Source organism: Gobius niger (assembly GCF_951799975.1).
Source record: "Gobius niger genome assembly, chromosome: 13".
Classification (NCBI taxonomy): Eukaryota; Metazoa; Chordata; class Actinopteri; order Gobiiformes; family Gobiidae; genus Gobius; species Gobius niger.
This window is the reverse complement of record NC_136864.1, coordinates 31261291-31278524: the sequence shown is the minus strand read 5'-3', so window position 1 is coordinate 31278524 and position 17234 is coordinate 31261291. Positions and strand designations below refer to the sequence as shown.

At 45.5% G+C, this 17234-nt stretch overlaps 1 protein-coding gene across 5 annotated transcripts in view; it reads left to right on the top strand.

Moving 5' to 3' along the window:
• efr3a (EFR3 homolog A) overlaps positions 1–9958 on the top strand; it is an 86489-nt gene extending 76531 nt beyond the window's left edge. For 2 of the 5 annotated variants that reach the window (XM_079570118.1, XM_079570119.1), the window contains exons 19-24: positions 567–694; positions 5555–5640; positions 7041–7092; positions 7165–7262; positions 8519–8568; positions 9587–9958. In XM_079570118.1, coding sequence (XP_079426244.1) covers positions 567–694; positions 5555–5640; positions 7041–7092; positions 7165–7262; positions 8519–8568; positions 9587–9689 — 517 coding nt within the window. In that variant the 3' untranslated portion in view covers positions 9690–9958. The remainder of the gene's footprint in view (positions 1–566; positions 695–5554; positions 5641–7040; positions 7093–7164; positions 7263–8518; positions 8569–9586) is intronic. The other 3 variants (XM_079570122.1, XM_079570121.1, XM_079570120.1) reach the window with 3 other exon arrangements.
• Positions 9959–17234: the final 7276 nt, after the last annotated feature.

Sequence of the window (17234 nt, the reverse complement as noted above, 5' to 3'; positions counted from 1 at the left end):
ACAGGAAGCATTACAAATAGAGTTGTCATATTTAACCAAGTGTTTACGTTCATACTTGATCTTCACAACACAGCGTCACCACCCTGTCAGTCACTCCCACAGTCGTCAAGATCAGATTATTCTCAAAGCCTCTGAAGCCTGTTTAAAAACAGCACCACAACTAGAGCTGAATTTAGGTTGCTTTTAGCTGCAGAGGAGACTCAGGTTTGACTTAAATGAAAAAAATCTGTTCCTGAACTGACAACCGTATCTGCTTTCTGATTGGATAATCATCTTGAGAACGTCAACGTAACGTTTACATAATATGTAATGTTTTGTTTTGAACATATTGACCTCAGATCTGGAGCACAGATAAGTCATGTTTGTGAAGTATTTACAAACAAATCTTGTTTACCTTATGTTTAACATATTACTTCACCTCTGTACCCACAATGCACAGCCTCGACTTCCACCTGCACAGTGTCCGACTGTCTTAGTCTTTCTGATCTCAGTTTGTTTTCCTACAAACACAGATGTCACGTGCTAATCATTTCACTTGCCTTTGTTTGCTTTTGTATTTGAAACAGTCTTCCTGAATGCCTGGACAAGGAGGACAAACAGCTGTACTTCCTAACATCCGAGCTGTCTGAGTGTCTGTCAGGACCAGGCTACAACTCCGAGAGACTGTCCATCCCCTATGTCCCCCAGGTCACAGGTAAGGCGCTACGTCCTCCCCCTGGACGACCCCCAGTGGGAGGCGTTCAGGCGTCAGATGCCCAAGCCTACTCTGTCACTCTACTCTCCATTTGATGCTTTCCCGTATGGGAAGATCAAAACTGCTAGGATTTTACGAGGGGTCTGGCTGCAGAGCAACTCTGTCATGTCCCTCCACTGTCATGTCCCCTCGTGACTCACCACTAAATATAATCCGGTGCTATCTTTTATTTATGTAATACGTGTACGTTAATGCCCAGACTTTGAGTATACAGTATGTTTAGGACTTAAAGCAAGTTAACAACGAGCCCAAAGCACTTTCCTAACTCTAATCATTCCTTACTGGTGCCTAACCTTAAACAGACACAGGGGAGCTACGGCAACACATGCAGGGACAAAATGCATTTAACATGCTATAGTATGAGTATGTTTAACAGTTAAATAGCTGCATAACTTTCATAGAAACATGTTTTTAAAACCAGAGGAACACGAAATGAACTGATTTCCGATCAGAGTTAAGTCTTGCACAGCTTTGGCATGCTTTGCCCTAAAAGTTTGTAAAACATGCTTCATCAACTTAATTAATATCACGCAGATAATGAACTGAAGCTACAGTTAATAGAGAATGTATTCAACCCTTTATATGGAGCCAAATAAGAAAACAGTCAGGCTAACATTTTAGAATGATGGACTCCTATTGGGTAGCGACTGCTATGGAGACACAAAGGGACTTACTCCATCTAATATGCTTTGGACCTAATGTACATTTGTTGGTTTGTTTGATTACAGCAGGGACCGTCATTGACCTGCTTCACTCTAAACCTTTGGAAATGTGCTTTACTTGACTTGACTTTAAATGTCCAGAAAGAAATCATGGTCATATGTAAGTGTTTTTTGCAATTGAAATGATGACAGTGGAGATACATAACAGTGGGACTCTTTGGAATATTTCTGGGATTCTTGGCGCATTCCTTAATTATAAGCGAACAAAGATGTAATGTAAAATACTGGTTCACACAGAGCAATTGGACACTGGAGTATGATAGAGATGTTTACCAGCAGTGACCCAGCAGCTAACTGGTTCCACGGTTTGTGATGTTGTCTTTAGCTCATGATGTTGATGGTAAGGCTGTATTTCTGATATTTGACCCTGGACTTTGTTCCAATGAGTGAGTCTTTTGTCCTGACACTGATGCCGCTTTGTTCTGTCAGTGCTGTACACTGTGGGGAAAATCCTGCACCGCTGCAAACAGAGCTCCAGAGGTACACGCTTAGACAGGCCAGACGCCCCCAGCCCCTGTGCTCCTGCTGTAGAGCGTTATGTAGGACTAGACCCCCGTCCCATGTCCGCTCCTGTAGACGTAGTGAGATAAAGACTAGACCTATGTGACCTATGAACATTTGAAATAAATCAAAGGTAAGAGAAATGGGGTTCTGATCTTCTCTTTGACTTGCTTTTGCTGCGACCCGGGACATGTTGGGGTAAGTGTCTATCCTCTGCCGACGGTGCGACACGGTGGATTAGGATCTATGCAAACGCCATTGGCTTCATGTCTGTGTAAGCTTCTCAGTCGTTCAGGAGTTGTCCATCCTCGATGAAGGTTCTTGAGTCATCATGTCTACTCCTCAACCACAGAGTACTGATGAGGACTCAAGAACCTCCAGCCATTGGCTTCAGTCCTCGTGTCTTTGGGCATTTAGTTCCAGCTCTATCACAGTCAGCGCACAGCAGGTAATCTGGACGCTTTTCTTTCTTTGCGAATTTTAAATGTCTGTGAATTTTAATATTTACCCCCATTTTAGTTCAAAAGCTTCTTGGAGCGCTTACAGTCTATAGGCAGCGTAAGGCCTTTTCCACGGGTTTTTATTACATATTAACACTTTCTTTGTTGTGTTTTCATTGCTTTTTCCTTCCGTTTTTGTTTACAGCCTGTAGGCCGGTGCAATGCCTAATTTGAAAGCTAAGACCTTGTAGTTCCAAAAATAATCTGTGTGAGCAAAACACAATTTACATGGATGGCAGCGAACTGGACTCTCAGACCGCATTTATTACAACTAAAAAGAAACAGTATACAGTATTCACTGTATTATTTTTTTCAATACTACAAATACAACAAAATTTACTGTAAAAAAAAATTCCCACCAAACATCAAAGCATTGAAAAATGATACAGAGACTATTAAAAAGGTCAAATTATTCATTTTAAATTTAAAATGCTTTGAGATAATGGGAAAATTCATGGACAAGCAAATTCAAAGATGCATAAAATTCACAGGCATTGAATTCACAATCTGATTGCACGAGCAGTTGGGGAGATTTTAGAAGAAAGTGAGAAGGGAGGGCGTGTGCGTGTGAAGGGAGGGCGTGTGCGTGTGAAGGGAGGGCGTGTGCGTGTGAAGGGTGTGCGTGTGAGCAGGGGGGCGTGTGCGTGTGAAGGGAGGGCGTGTGCGTGTGAAGGGAGGGCGTGTGCGTGTGAAGGGAGGGCGTGTGCGTGTGAAGGGAGGACGTGTGCGTGTGAAGGGAGGGCGTGTGCGTGTGAAGGGAGGGCGTGTGCGTGTGAAGGGAGGGCGTGTGCATGTGAAGGGAGGGCGTGTGCGTGTGAAGGGAGGGCGTGTGCGTGTGAAGGGAGGGCGTGTGTGTGAAGGGAGGGCGTGTGCGTGTGAAGGGAGGGCGTGTGCGTGTGAAGGGAGGCCGTGTGCGTGTGAAGGGAGGGCGTGTGCGTGTGAAGGGAGGCCGTGTGCGTGTGAAGGGAGGGCGTGTGCGTGTGAAGGGAGGCCGTGTGCGTGTGAAGGGAGGGCGTGTGCGTGTGAAGGGAGGCCGTGTGCGTGTGAAGGGAGGGCGTGTGCGTGTGAAGGGAGGCCGTGTGCGTGTGAAGGGAGGACGTGTGCGTGTGAAGGGAGGGCGTGTGCGTGTGAAGGGAGGGCGTGTGCGTGTGAAGGGAGGGCGTGTGCGTGTGAAGGGAGGGCGTGTGCGTGTGAAGGGAGGGCGTGTGCGTGTGAAGGGAGGACGTGTGCGTGTGAAGGGAGGACGTGTGCGTGTGAAGGGAGGGCGTGTGCGTGTGAAGGGAGGGCGTGTGCGTGTGAATGGAGGGCGTGTGCGTGTGAAGGGAGGGCGTGTGCGTGTGAAGGGAGGGCGTGTGCGTGTGAAGGGAGGCCGTGTGCGTGTGAAGGGAGGGCGTGTGCGTGTGAAGGGAGGGCGTGTGCGTGTGAAGGGAGGACGTGTGCGTGTGAAGGGAGGGCGTGTGCGTGTGAAGGGAGGACGTGTGCGTGTGAAGGGAGGGCGTGTGCGTGTGAAGGGAGGGCGTGTGCGTGTGAAGGGGGGGCGTGTGCGTGTGAAGGGGGGGCGTGTGCGTGTGAAGGGAGGCCGTGTGCGTGTGAAGGGAGGGCGTGTGCGTGTGGGCGTGTGCGTGTGAAGGGGGGGCGTGTGCGTGTGAAGGGAGGGCGTGTTCGTGTGAAGGGAGGGCGTGTGCGTGTGGGCGTGTGCGTGTGAAGGGGGGGCGTGTGCGTGTGAAGGGAGAGCGTGTGCGTGTGAAGGGAGGCCGTGTGCGTGTGAAGGGAGGGCGTGTGCGTGTGAAGGGAGAGTGTGTGCTTGTGAAGGGAGGGCGTGTGCGTGTGAAGGGAGGGCGTGTGCGTGTGAAGGGAGGGCGTGTGCGTGTGGGCGTGTGCGTGTGAAGGGAGGGCGTGTGCGTGTGGGCGTGTGCGTGTGAAGGGAGGGCGTGTGCGTGTGAAGGGAGGGCGTGTGCGTGTGAAGGGAGGGCGTGTGAAGGGAGGGCGTGTGCGTGTGAAGGGAGAGCGTGTGCGTGTGAAGGGAGGGCGTGTGCGTGTGAAGGGAGAGCGTGTGCGTGTGAAGGGAGGGCGTGTGCGTGTGAAGGGAGGGCGTGTGCCTGTGAAGGGAGAGCGTGTGCGTGTGAAGGGAGGGCGTGTGCGTGTGAAGGGAGAGCGTGTGCGTGTGAAGGGAGGGCGTGTGCGTGTGAAGGGAGAGCGTGTGCGTGTGAAGGGAGGGCGTGTGCGTGTGAAGGGAGGGCGTGTGCGTGTGAAGGGAGGGCGTGTGCGTGTGAAGGGAGGGCGTGTGCGTGTGAAGGGAGGGCGTGTGCGTGTGAAGGGAGGGCGTGTGCGTGTGAAGGGAGGGCGTGTGCGTGTGAAGGGAGGGCGTGTGTGTGAAGGGAGGGCGTGTGCGTGTGAAGGGAGGGCGTGTGCGTGTGAAGGGAGGGCGTGTGCATTCTCATCATATCAGTACTCAAATTGCCTCCATTACGCTCCTTGGTGATATTACATTGGCTGCTATATTTCCCAGTACCCTGTAGAAACGTCATGTAAACTAAAGCCAGCCATATGAGGACAGGTCTGACGTAGGGCCACAGGATACTGGAAAAAATATCTTTGCCTCACTTTTCCCATAATGCTTTGCTTTGAGATGTGAGTGCTGCTAAACTGTTGCAAGAATCCCATGCCTTTCACTACATGCTTATAGACATCAAAACAACATTAGCAGAGTCCATGCCTCGTAAAACTCACAAAGACAGAATATTTTGTTTTACCTTTAAACTGCCGCCTTGCACACTCAGGTTTAGGTTTGGTTTGATCCTGAATATCCCTGCAGCCCTAAGGCGTCCAAAGAACCTTCAACAGTTGACCTTCCTCCTGCAGCGTGGAGGTGCTCAGTGTGATGCCGTTCACCTGTGGGACCAGTGTGGGACCAGTGTGGGACCAGTGTGGGACCAATGTGGGACCAGTGTGGGACCAGTGTGGGACCAGTGTGGGATCAGTGTGGGATCATCGTGGGACCAGTGTGGGACCAGTGCGGGACCAGTGTGGGATCAGTGTGGGACCAGTGTGGGCTAAGTCTCTTGTCTCTGTTTCAGATGAAGACCGTCTGACACGCAGGAAGAGTTTTGTGGACACTATCTCTCTCCAGGTGGACATCATGTCCAACAGTCTGCCCGACAAGGTCTGTGTCTACACATCTGTAACACATCTGTAATAAAGTGTTCACAATGACCTTCAAAGAATCACAATCAACAAGAGCCAAATGCAACACCACTTTCCGTCCAACTGTCAAACTCCCTATTCTCCCAACCTTCCTGTCTCATGTACTCCTGGGCCTTGGATACTCCAAGAGAGTATTGTCGAGAGTATTGGCCAAAAGTTAGAAAGAACTAAAACTCATATTCATTATTTCAAAAGACAATGTGTTTTGTTCAAAAGTTCAAGAAAAGTAAAATATTGCTGCTAAGTGTTTGCCAAAGGAAACTGCTATGAAAAGTCAAGATCACTGTTTGCATCAAGTGGTGTGAACATAGGCTGTAAAATGAAGCATGGACTGAGGGAGCGAGGCCCCCCCCCCATAGCGTCAACACAGGCTAACTGAGGCTCCTTCATGTTAGCAATTTGGCTGGCTTAGAGTGCCAAAAAACTTTTTTTTGTTACGAAACTAGACACTCTAATACACTTTGTGTGATTTTGGTCGCTCTGAGATTAACAAAAGTGAAATAGATGACCGTGAAAAAGTTGTGAACAGTCACGATCTGGTCATTTCATGTATACTATTTTGTTTCTTTTCTTTTTTGGGGAGGGATCAGAGGGGGCGTGGTGTTGTGTAGTGAACAGCTGTAAAGCCGACGCTTCTCTCCCGCTCTCTGGAGCGTTTGACAAAGCAGAGCGGCTTCTCATGGAAAGATCGACAGTTGAGATTTTAACATTTCTCTGAGTTTGTAAATGGTCAAAATCGGTCCAAGGACGACTGAGAAACATCCTGTTAAAGTCTTCGATCCGAGAATCGGGCAGTTTGAATGCACACGCGTTCAATCTGCGGCAGCACGCAGAGTTTCAAAACGTGTCAACAATGTTGTCGTTGAAAATTAACTTGAAACGGAGATAATTAGGCATTTGCCTCTTCACATTACATTAGTTCCTGTCCAGAGAGGAGTTCATCTCTGTTTAGCTTAGGATTTCTCAGGAACCGAGGCACGTAGAATTAAACTGTTTCCACCTACAGAGAGCTCAGAGTCTCACCTTTCATACTAAGGGCATGTGTCCATAGCTATAACATAGAATACGCTGTGGTGCTACAAATACCATGAAAAATGGTCTGGATTGTAGGCACTCAACAGCCAAAACAGAGCGGCACTCAGTGTGTTAAGACAACAACGTGGAGATAAGAATGACAAGTATGTGTTAATACTGACTTACAGAAGGGCAAAAAAGTTTCAATGGAAAATCCACTGGAGCCTGTTAATGACATGTTCCAAAGAATGAGAATGTGCCACAGAGAGGGACATGTTGGGAACTGTGCTATATATAAAAAGCGTTGTTGTCTGTCACACGTCTCTAACCACCGCTCTCCCTCAGCAGTCCCAGCTGGCAGAGGAGATCACCTTCGAGACGCTGAAGAAGGCCATCGGTGAGCCCCTCCTCGTACTCACAGCCCTTCAGTCAGTGCTGTACACAGGACTGTAGCTGTGTTCTTTCACAGACACCACGGGTCTGGAGGAGCAGGAGAGGAGGCGCCAGCTCATGGAGAAGTTCCAGAAAGCTCCGTTTGAGGAGATCGCTGCACACTGCGAGTCAAAGGTCTGCACACACGGCTGCTTAAAGAGCAATGCCCCATATGTTTTAAAACACACTCCGCACAAGTGTGAAATGCTGCATGACGTTTCATTCCATGAAAACATGAGGTATGTCCTAGATATAGTTAGCATAAAGCAGGGCATTCGAGCCACAGCAGCTTTGGAAAGTTTTATTCTAGGAAATCTATGAACTCAAAACTTAAGCCGCATGGCTCATTTACATAACCTCTGCTCAGCAGTCGTCTGAACTAAAGGACAAGATTCTGTTGGATATTTGACCAGAACATGATATTTCTGTGACTGAGCTGTAGCAGCAGAGTTTAGGATGAAGCAGTATTTTTAGTTTGTGTGGTTTCATTTGGCAGTGGTTCATGTTTGAAACTCTCAGTGATAATTAAACAGTGCAGTTTAAAAAGTTGTTTATTTAACATATCATTCTTACATTTGTGCAGTTGCGCAAATTATATTTGTCCGGTTGTAATTGCAGGAGGACGTGGAAGCGTCTATTGTAAGACATAACTTCCTGGTTGTTCCTCCGCTGGGTTTTGGATTGTCCTGATTGGCAAAATGAGCAGCTGAAGCTCCTCTTTCTGCTAAAGGTCGACCTCATGACATCAGCCTCAAAGGTTAAGGAGGACAAAGGAGCTATGTTGCCACTTTTTAGATGCAGCCAGTGGCTCTGATCCAGAGTCCAGAGCTGGTGTGGAGCTCCCTCCTCAGGCAGCAGTGGGAATGACGTAAAAACAAACTCACTTTGCTCAAACAGTTAGTTAGTAACTTTTGGCCTGATTTACTAAATTAGCACATTTCATGTGGCACCTGATTTACCATTAGAAACTGAGCGTACTATTAGAGCCACGAATGTGACGTGTAAATGGGATTTACTGCACCTCGTGGCATTTATCAGACACAAAAGTCTCACCTGAACGTGCCCTTTCTTCTGCGTAGTACACACTATCGTGTTAAACACTTAGTAAATCAGGCTTTTGAGCACAGAACGGCTCAGAACAGGTCCATTGTTGGGTTCTGGGCAGTTTCTTTTTTTTTTTCCTATGACACAGTATAAACCAGGAAGTAACTAACAAGTAAGAACTCGGAGCGCTTCAATAGTAGAAGAAGAAACAACCAAAGTGAAGTGAAATACTTCTCCTGGGATGTTTTCATGAGGGAATAATGTTCCATCATGGTTTAAAGCTCAGGTTCAGGCTGTTAAAGCTTTGCTTTGTCCTTGTTGTTCTGACCGGACTCTTGTGTTCACAGGCGAACATGCTACACGACAAACTGGCTCAGATCTTTGAGCTGACCATTCGGTGAGTTTAAGGACAGTATTCATAAATGTAAAGATAATAAAGTGAACATATCCTGTATGTCAATTTCAAACCTAAAATAACGTGTGTGTAAAATGCACTTCTGTTGCTTTGCCTCTCGTACGTTTGGTAATAATAACGAATCGGTTTTATATAGCGCTTTTCTGGACACTCAGAGACGCTTTACATTGCATTATTCTTTCACTCCATACATGGTGGTGGTAAGCTACAATTGTAGCCACAGCTGCCCTGGGGTAGACTGACGGAAGCGAGGCAACCAGTCTGTGCCATCGGCCCCTCCGACCACCACACACTCACTCACTCACTACATTCACTCCAAGTACCGACCAGGCAGTTTCCAAGGTCTGACGGGATTGGGCAGCGGTGAGAATAATGCATGTTCAAAAGATTGTACAAGCAGTCATTTTTAGCTACTGACTCCTAACAAATCAATGCTGCCTTGACAAACACAGTTTGAGCTCAGAGCGGGTCCTGTGAGGGTTTATGGGACATTTCTTGGTGGAATAAGAGCAGACCAACAGGATTACTCAAAAATACAGTCTGTTTTTGTTTATGGAACTACTTTAAAACATGTTCAAGCTCCAGAAAGTGGGTTTTCCATTACTTGCCCACTTTAAGTTGGATGGGCAGACTAATGCTGGGGTTTGTTTGGTTTCTCATGCTTGTGTTCCTCTGGCATAACCTGCGCTGAAATGTGCCCAGCTACAATTGTTTTGTAGTTAGACTTGGTGCTGATGATGATCAGGATGCATTATGGCCAAAGTGCACTGCCCTGATACTAATGCTACGTAAACAGACTTCTGTCCTCTAATATGTCCCAGAGCAGACAGAGCTCCAGGTCAGGCACAACAACACATCTGAGTACTTTGTTTTAGTGGTTCTTCCTTGTGGTACTTTAGGATGCGAGGCTTCACACAACACACCCCACCCAAACTGAAGAGTGTTCCATCTTTGAGTTGACTTGTCCTCGCTAACTTCTGTCCCAACTCTGTGTGTGCAGTCCTCCCCCCAGCCCGTCCGGAGTCAACCTGTCAACGGGCCACCCCCAGCACCAGTCTGTGCCCGTGTACGAGATGAAGTTCCCGGACCTCTGCGTCTACTAACAGCCCAGCACGGGACTCCTCGCTGTATATTACCAGCTTACCATCACTTGTTGTGAAAGTGTTTGGACTTGTTTTCTCGATCCACCGCTCCATGCTAGTATTTAGATCAAATGATTTAAAAGAAACAAGCTTTGATCTGAGCCATTGAACGCACCACCAGCTCATGTTAAGAACCCCGTCGCTTTAACTCGTGAGCGACTGGTTACTTTCTCAAGACGCCACTAAAGAATTCCGACAAAAGACAAATGCTGGCAGATTTGCACATGAAATACACGGAGCAGCTTTACTGCAGTATTCCACTGAGTATTACGAGTGTGGATGTATGGTAAGTGATCAGCTTACGGAATAACTGCTGTATGTTAAAGTTACGGGTCGAGTCCGGTACTTTGGGGAGAAAGAGGATTCATTTCACTTTATGCATTTGGTGTTGTCATACGCATCAAGGGCTGCCATTAGCAATAAGACTTTAAGACTAACGCTATGAATGTTATGCTATATAGTTCTTGCTAATGCGAAGAGAAAAATAATGACATTTGTATCTGCGACTCATAGGAATTTAACGCCTAACTTTGAAACTGCCAATGATATAACCCCAGAATATGAATATTATTATGAATAGGTGAGAACAGTTCCTGTCGTCTTTCTGACTGAGACCATGGCTGTGTCGACGATAACGATGTGTTTCAGTCACTCTCAATCACGCTGGAAAGATCGCACTTATCCAATCTAATCAAAAGATGCAGTGATTTAGGCCGTGCAGGATTCTTTGTCTGTAAAGCCTTAACTAGAGGTCGACCGATATATCGGGCCGATAAAAGGGTATTTTACAATATCGGCTATCACCTGATGCCATGCCAATTAAAGGCCGATGGTTCCGGAACCCAAAGTGATGACGACTTCCTGTTTTTTGCAGCTCAATCAGAGCTTTGAAATGAGACTGAATCTGCTGATTTTTAAACAGAGCCCGTATAGTAGTATCTATCTAAGTATGTATAAAAACATGAATGTCTGGAATAAATCAGCCCAATATGCCTCTAATGAAGCGCCCCCTGCTGTTATAGTTCAACACTGACACGTTTGATGGTTTAGAAGCGTCATACACAGGATTATAGACAAGACATTTTTTAAAAATCAGCCAAAAATATTGGCGTCGTATATCGGCATCAGCCTTAGAAAGACCAATATCGGTCGACCTCTCGTCTTTACTCGATGGAACTGGACTGGACATTGATTTCGCTGGTTGTAAACAAAAGCCAGAGTTGACCCAGAGTCAACTAAATTTGAGTATTCAAATACTTTAACACTAATGTAAAAACGCACTGGAATAGAATTTACAGACACCTGCTGATGTAGTGATGAAAAAAGGGAAAAGTGTTCATTATTATCGACTTGTATAAAGTAAAGTAACATTGGTACTTTGCCGTTCTGTTCTGATGATGCACCCATGGGCTCAGTCAGTTCTATTTACTCCACTTCATGCTTTATAATCCAGCGTACTCTGGTCACGACGTCTTCCGTGATTGAAAACCTCCATTACCTTTGAGGATATTACTGTGGCTGCAGAAAGTTTACGTTATCCTGTCTTATTGTGTAGCTGTACTGGTACTAAAACTACATTTGTTTTCTATATCTAAGAGTTCTACACACTCCAGTGACCACTTCCTGTCCCTCTGTGTTCCTATGGAGGGTCAACGCAACGATCTGACTCTTTACCGTATTCAGAAAGTTCTTCTCATTATTTTATGAATGAGAATAAATTCCTTCAGTTTGTGAAATGTTATCACTGATACACTCCTTTTGGGGATTTTGCTCAACTATTACTCCTAAAACACACAGAAGTTCACACCACCTCATGGTAAATTAATATGATTAAGAATGAATGTGTACCAGGATCTAATCCAAAAAAGTTCATTTTGTCTGACCAGTGTGGTTTGTTCATACCTGACCGTTTCCACTGGTCACTTTCTGCAGTCTTCCTCAGAGTTGGTCACATGATGCTACTGTGACGTGTGTTGTCGGTTGATTTACTTGATTTACTTTACTTCCTACCTGTGGAAATAGCACTAAAGCGCCGTCCGCAGTTCGACATCTTGCTCAAAATGCCCCACAATAGGGTGATACACAACAATCACCCTCTTCTGGAGGGGTTTCCCCGACATTCTGAGTACCTCTGGGGGACGGCCACGTGACTAAAATAAGTCCAGGATGGAATCACTGTCGAAACACAGGGTTCTGTTGCTCTAGTGCACGCCCTTGCAGCCTCCTCCTCGCATTCTGTTTTATGTTCCATTTTTTCCAACAAGTCAGACACGCCACAGCACAGTGACATCATGAGACCAACTCTGAGGAAGGCTGCAGAAAGTGTGCAGTCGAAACTTTCGGGGATGAAAAAACACCTCACTGGTTTGATTTAAAAGACAATTGTTCCATCAGTATCTGCGACTCCTGCACAGTCAGTCACCTTCAGAGGATCGCAGAGGCACAGGACGGGGTTCTCCCTGGTGTTCGGGTGAAGTGGAACGGGCCTAATGCTGTGGGAGAAAGGATTGTGATACTGTATATTAGAAATGGACATTTTACCAAAAAAAGAAATTCTAAAATTCCTTGTGACAGCAGTATTCCAAAAACTCCCATCATCCCACAGGAGTGAGCGGTGGGCTGCCGGTGCAGACGAGGTTAAGGGAAAGTGTTGAGAAGGTTTTGCGTGAGACTTTGATTGATGGAGACAGAAAGTGTTTTTTTGGAGTGACATTCCTGTACGAGCTAATGCTTACTAAACTTTTGACTATGGAGAAATTAGAAATGACTATGTAGTGCAATGTGTCCAGCTTTGACTTTTACTTCAGATGGAAATCCATATAATGGCGTACAAAATGCAGTTTATTTATGACGTGTCCTTTGGTGTCAGCGGAGCTCAACAGCAGGTCGACTTTCAAACGGCAAATTCCCATTCAGTTTTCACACAGACACATTAGCTCTGGGACGACCACACAATCGTTCATTCTAAAGGCTAAAATACTGGATTGAAAAGGTGAAATACAAGGTTTCATTTTTAATCTTAACGGCACGCTAGCAAATCAATGGCGGCGTAATGAGCACATTGCAAGCGCAGAACTGCTCCGAAGGAACTGGGGATGGGTTATACACGTGGCATGTTTCCTGACCAGAGAACAACATCTGGGTTTACCGCTGTGCTGCTCTTAAAACTCTCCATATTTGTAGGGAAGTCTCTGGGAAACTGAATGGGACTATGACCACTCCCTCCCTCCTGTTGAGCTCCTGTTTTCATTTTCTTTGATGATTTGCCGTGTGTGCGCCGTCGTGCAATGTTTTCATGAGGATCGCTTCATGTACCGCGTGTCAATCATTTCAGACCGATGTCGTGCAGAGTCTATCACAGATGAATATTTTAGTAAAACAAAGCTAGATTTTTTTATTTTTGAGATGTATGTCCACAGATGTGCTGAATGTTAGCCTTATGTGTCGTGTGGAGGTCAAGCTTCAGCCCCAGGATTCGCACAGTGAACTTAGGAAACGCCGGCCTATTCCTCGACTGTTAGCACAATATTCCTTTCTCGACTTCATAAGGCACGTGTGTGATCTATCAATGTTGCGGATAACGACTAATGCGGCTGAGATTCGAAGCATTGAGCATCATTTCCAGACTCAACGCTGCTGTTTTGTTCCCTGTTTAAACCGTGGGGCTTTATAGATGTTTATGGGCATTCTGAATATTGTATCATGTTCAGTAACTTTTAGTATGAGGGGTCTAAAAGCACTTTAAAAACACTCCCTCTGTCCGCGGCGGGGTTTAAACAATGATATAATGGACAGCTGCGTCTTCTATATGATTTCTACATTATGTTGGTCCACCTTATATGCAGGTGCTCAATAGTCCATAAATTACGGTAAATCTTGGACAAACCAGAGATACCCATACAGCGCAGAATTCGACAGATTTTGTAATGCCGGGGCTTTGAAAGATTTTGGTGATGCACATTTGGACGTCCGAACTCAAGTTGGGTTTATCTTGTGCCATTTGTCAAATGTCAATCATCATTCTTTTTCTCCAGCCGTTCGCAAATGGGGGACTTGGATCTGGTGTCCCTGATTTCAGGCCCGTTTATGCTCTCCAGATTATGCATGTAGCTTTCTGTCCGTCCAGAGTCACAGCAACGAAGCAGTACTTCAGCTGACTGCTGGGGGGGGCACGATATATGCCGCCATATTGGTTTGGGTCCCAGCTCTCCCTCTCCCGTTTGGGTGCATTTTCCAGCGCCCTCTGGTGGTCACTTTCGATAATGCATGCGGGATATTAGAAATCAAAATGGGAGCATAAATGAGCCTTTAGTTCTGTACTGTCGAGTCCTCCGGGTGCAGAGTTTAGACCTGGTTTAGCCCGGTTCAGATCATTAGCTGCTGACGAAGCCTCATGAAGTCAGAGACAAGGACAATAAAGTACACACTTCCCCCACCAAAGATTTTCTATCCCAAACTATCTACTATATCTGAAATACAGAAGCATATCCGCGTCTGGGGCTGAACCTTGTGACTCCATTAGAACTAATATGACGTGCTTTTATGAACAATGTTTGCAGAGGCAGGCGGCATGCAGTAGAGACCAGCGCCGTGTCCTCTGTCATATTCTTTGACGATGTTCTAGAATGTGATGTTATCTTTTTTGTGCCAGATATAGATTTTTGAAAAGTATGAACCACTAAAACACGCAGGCTCCGCTCAGAAACAGAAGGTCGAGGTACGGTTTTGCTTCATTCGGGTTTAGAGCTGTAGTTTATGGACAGACCATGAGAACCCATGAGGGAGATGTGATCACCTATCTTATGACAAAAGATGTTCATATCCCCTGGCTCTAAACCTGGCTGTTTGACCTGGCTTGTGGTTGGATGTTATCTCTTTGTGGGAGGAGCCTGTGTGTTATATATAACATGTGCAATGTTTAAGAGACTTCAATAAAACCAAGCTGCAAAAGTGATGCTGAGTTTTTCCTTCTTTGATATAATGAGAATGTAATAATAGAATGAAACAACCTTCTCCCCAGGTTTTTGTCCCAGATTTACTGTGTTAAAGAGACTTTCCAGGTTAAACCATACATGCTATTAGTGAATTGTCTATAAACTGTTTGAATATTGTATTGAAAATGAATTAGTGCATTTGCTTCTGTAATTCAAGTTAAAATGTGTAAATGTGTCCTTTCATGTTTTACATTGTCCCTGTAGTGTGAGTGTTTTTGCAGGTGAAGCTTTCACTCACAGCCACTGTTGCCTCAATGAACAAGAACAAATGTACTACACACATCCAGTAATACTCTCATTACAAGCACAGTTCATCTCTACAGCCGTCACCGGGGCCGTAATTATTAAACAGGACGCTTTTATCTCTGCTTTTTCAATTTGCGGCACAGTGAGACATGATTTCACTCATGTTCTCTCAGCACCGCTCTTTCCAAACGCTTTCCCGGGCTGACAGTCTATCGAGGCACTTTGGTGATTAGAAAATGACATCCAAACAAGCCGGCTTTCCCACACAATCCAGAATAAATGATATTATTATTCACTACCTGCAGTGGGCCTAGTACCATCATCAACTCTCAGCTTACAACAAACACTTCTTATGATTTGGTTTGGCTTTGTTGAGCTCCTGTCTAAAATATCTCATTGATATTTTGTAATAAAGAATTTAAAGGGAAGAACCGAGTTTGCTACAGATTACTGGCAGATTAAAGAGAATAAGTCCAGGAGAAATGTGTGTAACAATGTGCGCTACTCCCACTGCTGCCTGTGGAGGGCGCACCAAGGAACTCTTTTGTCCAGTACAGAAATGTTATTGCAAATCTAAAAAGTGTGACGATGCACTTAAGTCATTCCACAGATCTTTCATTGAAAAAGCACATGACAAACTCTGGCAGCCAGATCATCTTTTTTTTTTTTAACCCAGTGCAATGAAAACCAGTAGGAAACACCACTCAGTTTTGTATCCTTGGCATTTTTATTTATTTAAACAGTAGTGTAGACTTTTTGTGATTGTATGCCTAAATTTGACATAGATTTTGATGAATATCTATGTACACTTTAACACTCTATTACAGGACTATACATTGACATCATATATGTAGTAGGCTAAATGCACAGTTTCCCCACGGGACAGTCAGCCAGACGCTGGACTTCCTGTCAGCGGTCGTTTACATTCACAACTAGCAGGTCCCACACAAATATAGAGATAGCTCAGGATCTGGTTAAGGACAGTGAGTTACTGGCGCATTGAGTTGCCTTGTGTACGAAATGTGCGGTATAAATAAAGTTGCCTTGCCTACTGATGGACAGTCACAGCAACCTGTCACAAACATCATGTTCACTGTGAATCCTTGTTCAAAACTTTGCACTAGTTTTAATTTTTATTTTGTTAGCCGCGTTAGCCTCAAGACAAAAACATCCACGTTATGAACACGGAGGTTTGTCCAGTGAAGTCCTTATGTCTCACGTAATATTTTTTAACCTGCTCCGTCACATCCAAACTTTTACTCACTGTCCTTTACCAAATCTTAAGCTATCGCTTAAAGGGGCTAGATGCAAGTTCACTATTTAATACTCACTACTGCCACCGCAGGTCTTATGTGTAACTGCACATTCTGTATTAAGCTCGTGCATGACGGCACTTCAGACCCGAAGTAACACCTTTCTGAGTGACAGTGCAGGATTTCAGAGGCAGTTGTGGTGAACAGGTCTGAGCTCATTCTGCACATTAGGACATGGCTGGAAGATGAAATTAAAGGGACCAAACAGAGTTTAATTTCTGTGGGACACTGCTCATTTTTAATGGGAAGAGATAGCGGACAGGAAGGACAGCGTCTGGTTTACTGTCCAGGTGGAAATCACGTGGGCTCACTGTGCATAGAGCCCATTGTATTGAATTTTCTTACATAACATAAAGCAAATCAGGGACGGACCAGACCTTCATGGGGCCCTAAGCACAACTTATCTTGGGGTGCCTTATGACACTGAAGCCAACTGAGATTTGATTGGCCTCTGATTGGCAACGAGAGAGTGGACGGGCCTCACTATTGACCCACAGGTCAGACGGATTAAATATTGTACAACATCATACCGCTGTGCTAAAAGGGGAATTTGCCGAAATTAGCATTTAGCCGCTGTTAGCGCAGCTTTAGCTGGTGTTAGCATAACAGTTGCATGTAGCTTACCTTCATAGTTGTATTTAGAGGTTTCTTTAATACTGTTTGGCTCCTCTGAATGATTCCATAACTCCACCAGAGGGCAGCATTTGTCCACATTTGTTCTCATCACGGCTCTAAAAACTTCAATAAAGGTTTGTACAGCGTGCTCCTCTGTGGGGGTGTTGCCCACAACAACTGCGTGTGTGTGGTGGTGTGCGGTTGGAGTCGGTACGTGCACATAGATTGTGGCGAGCGCTGTCAGGTGGCACTACGTGGAAGGACGGCTTATGTACAGCTGAATGCTGTACTAAAATACACATCATTTTGCATGTTCTTGCTCAGCTGCTTACCCTCGG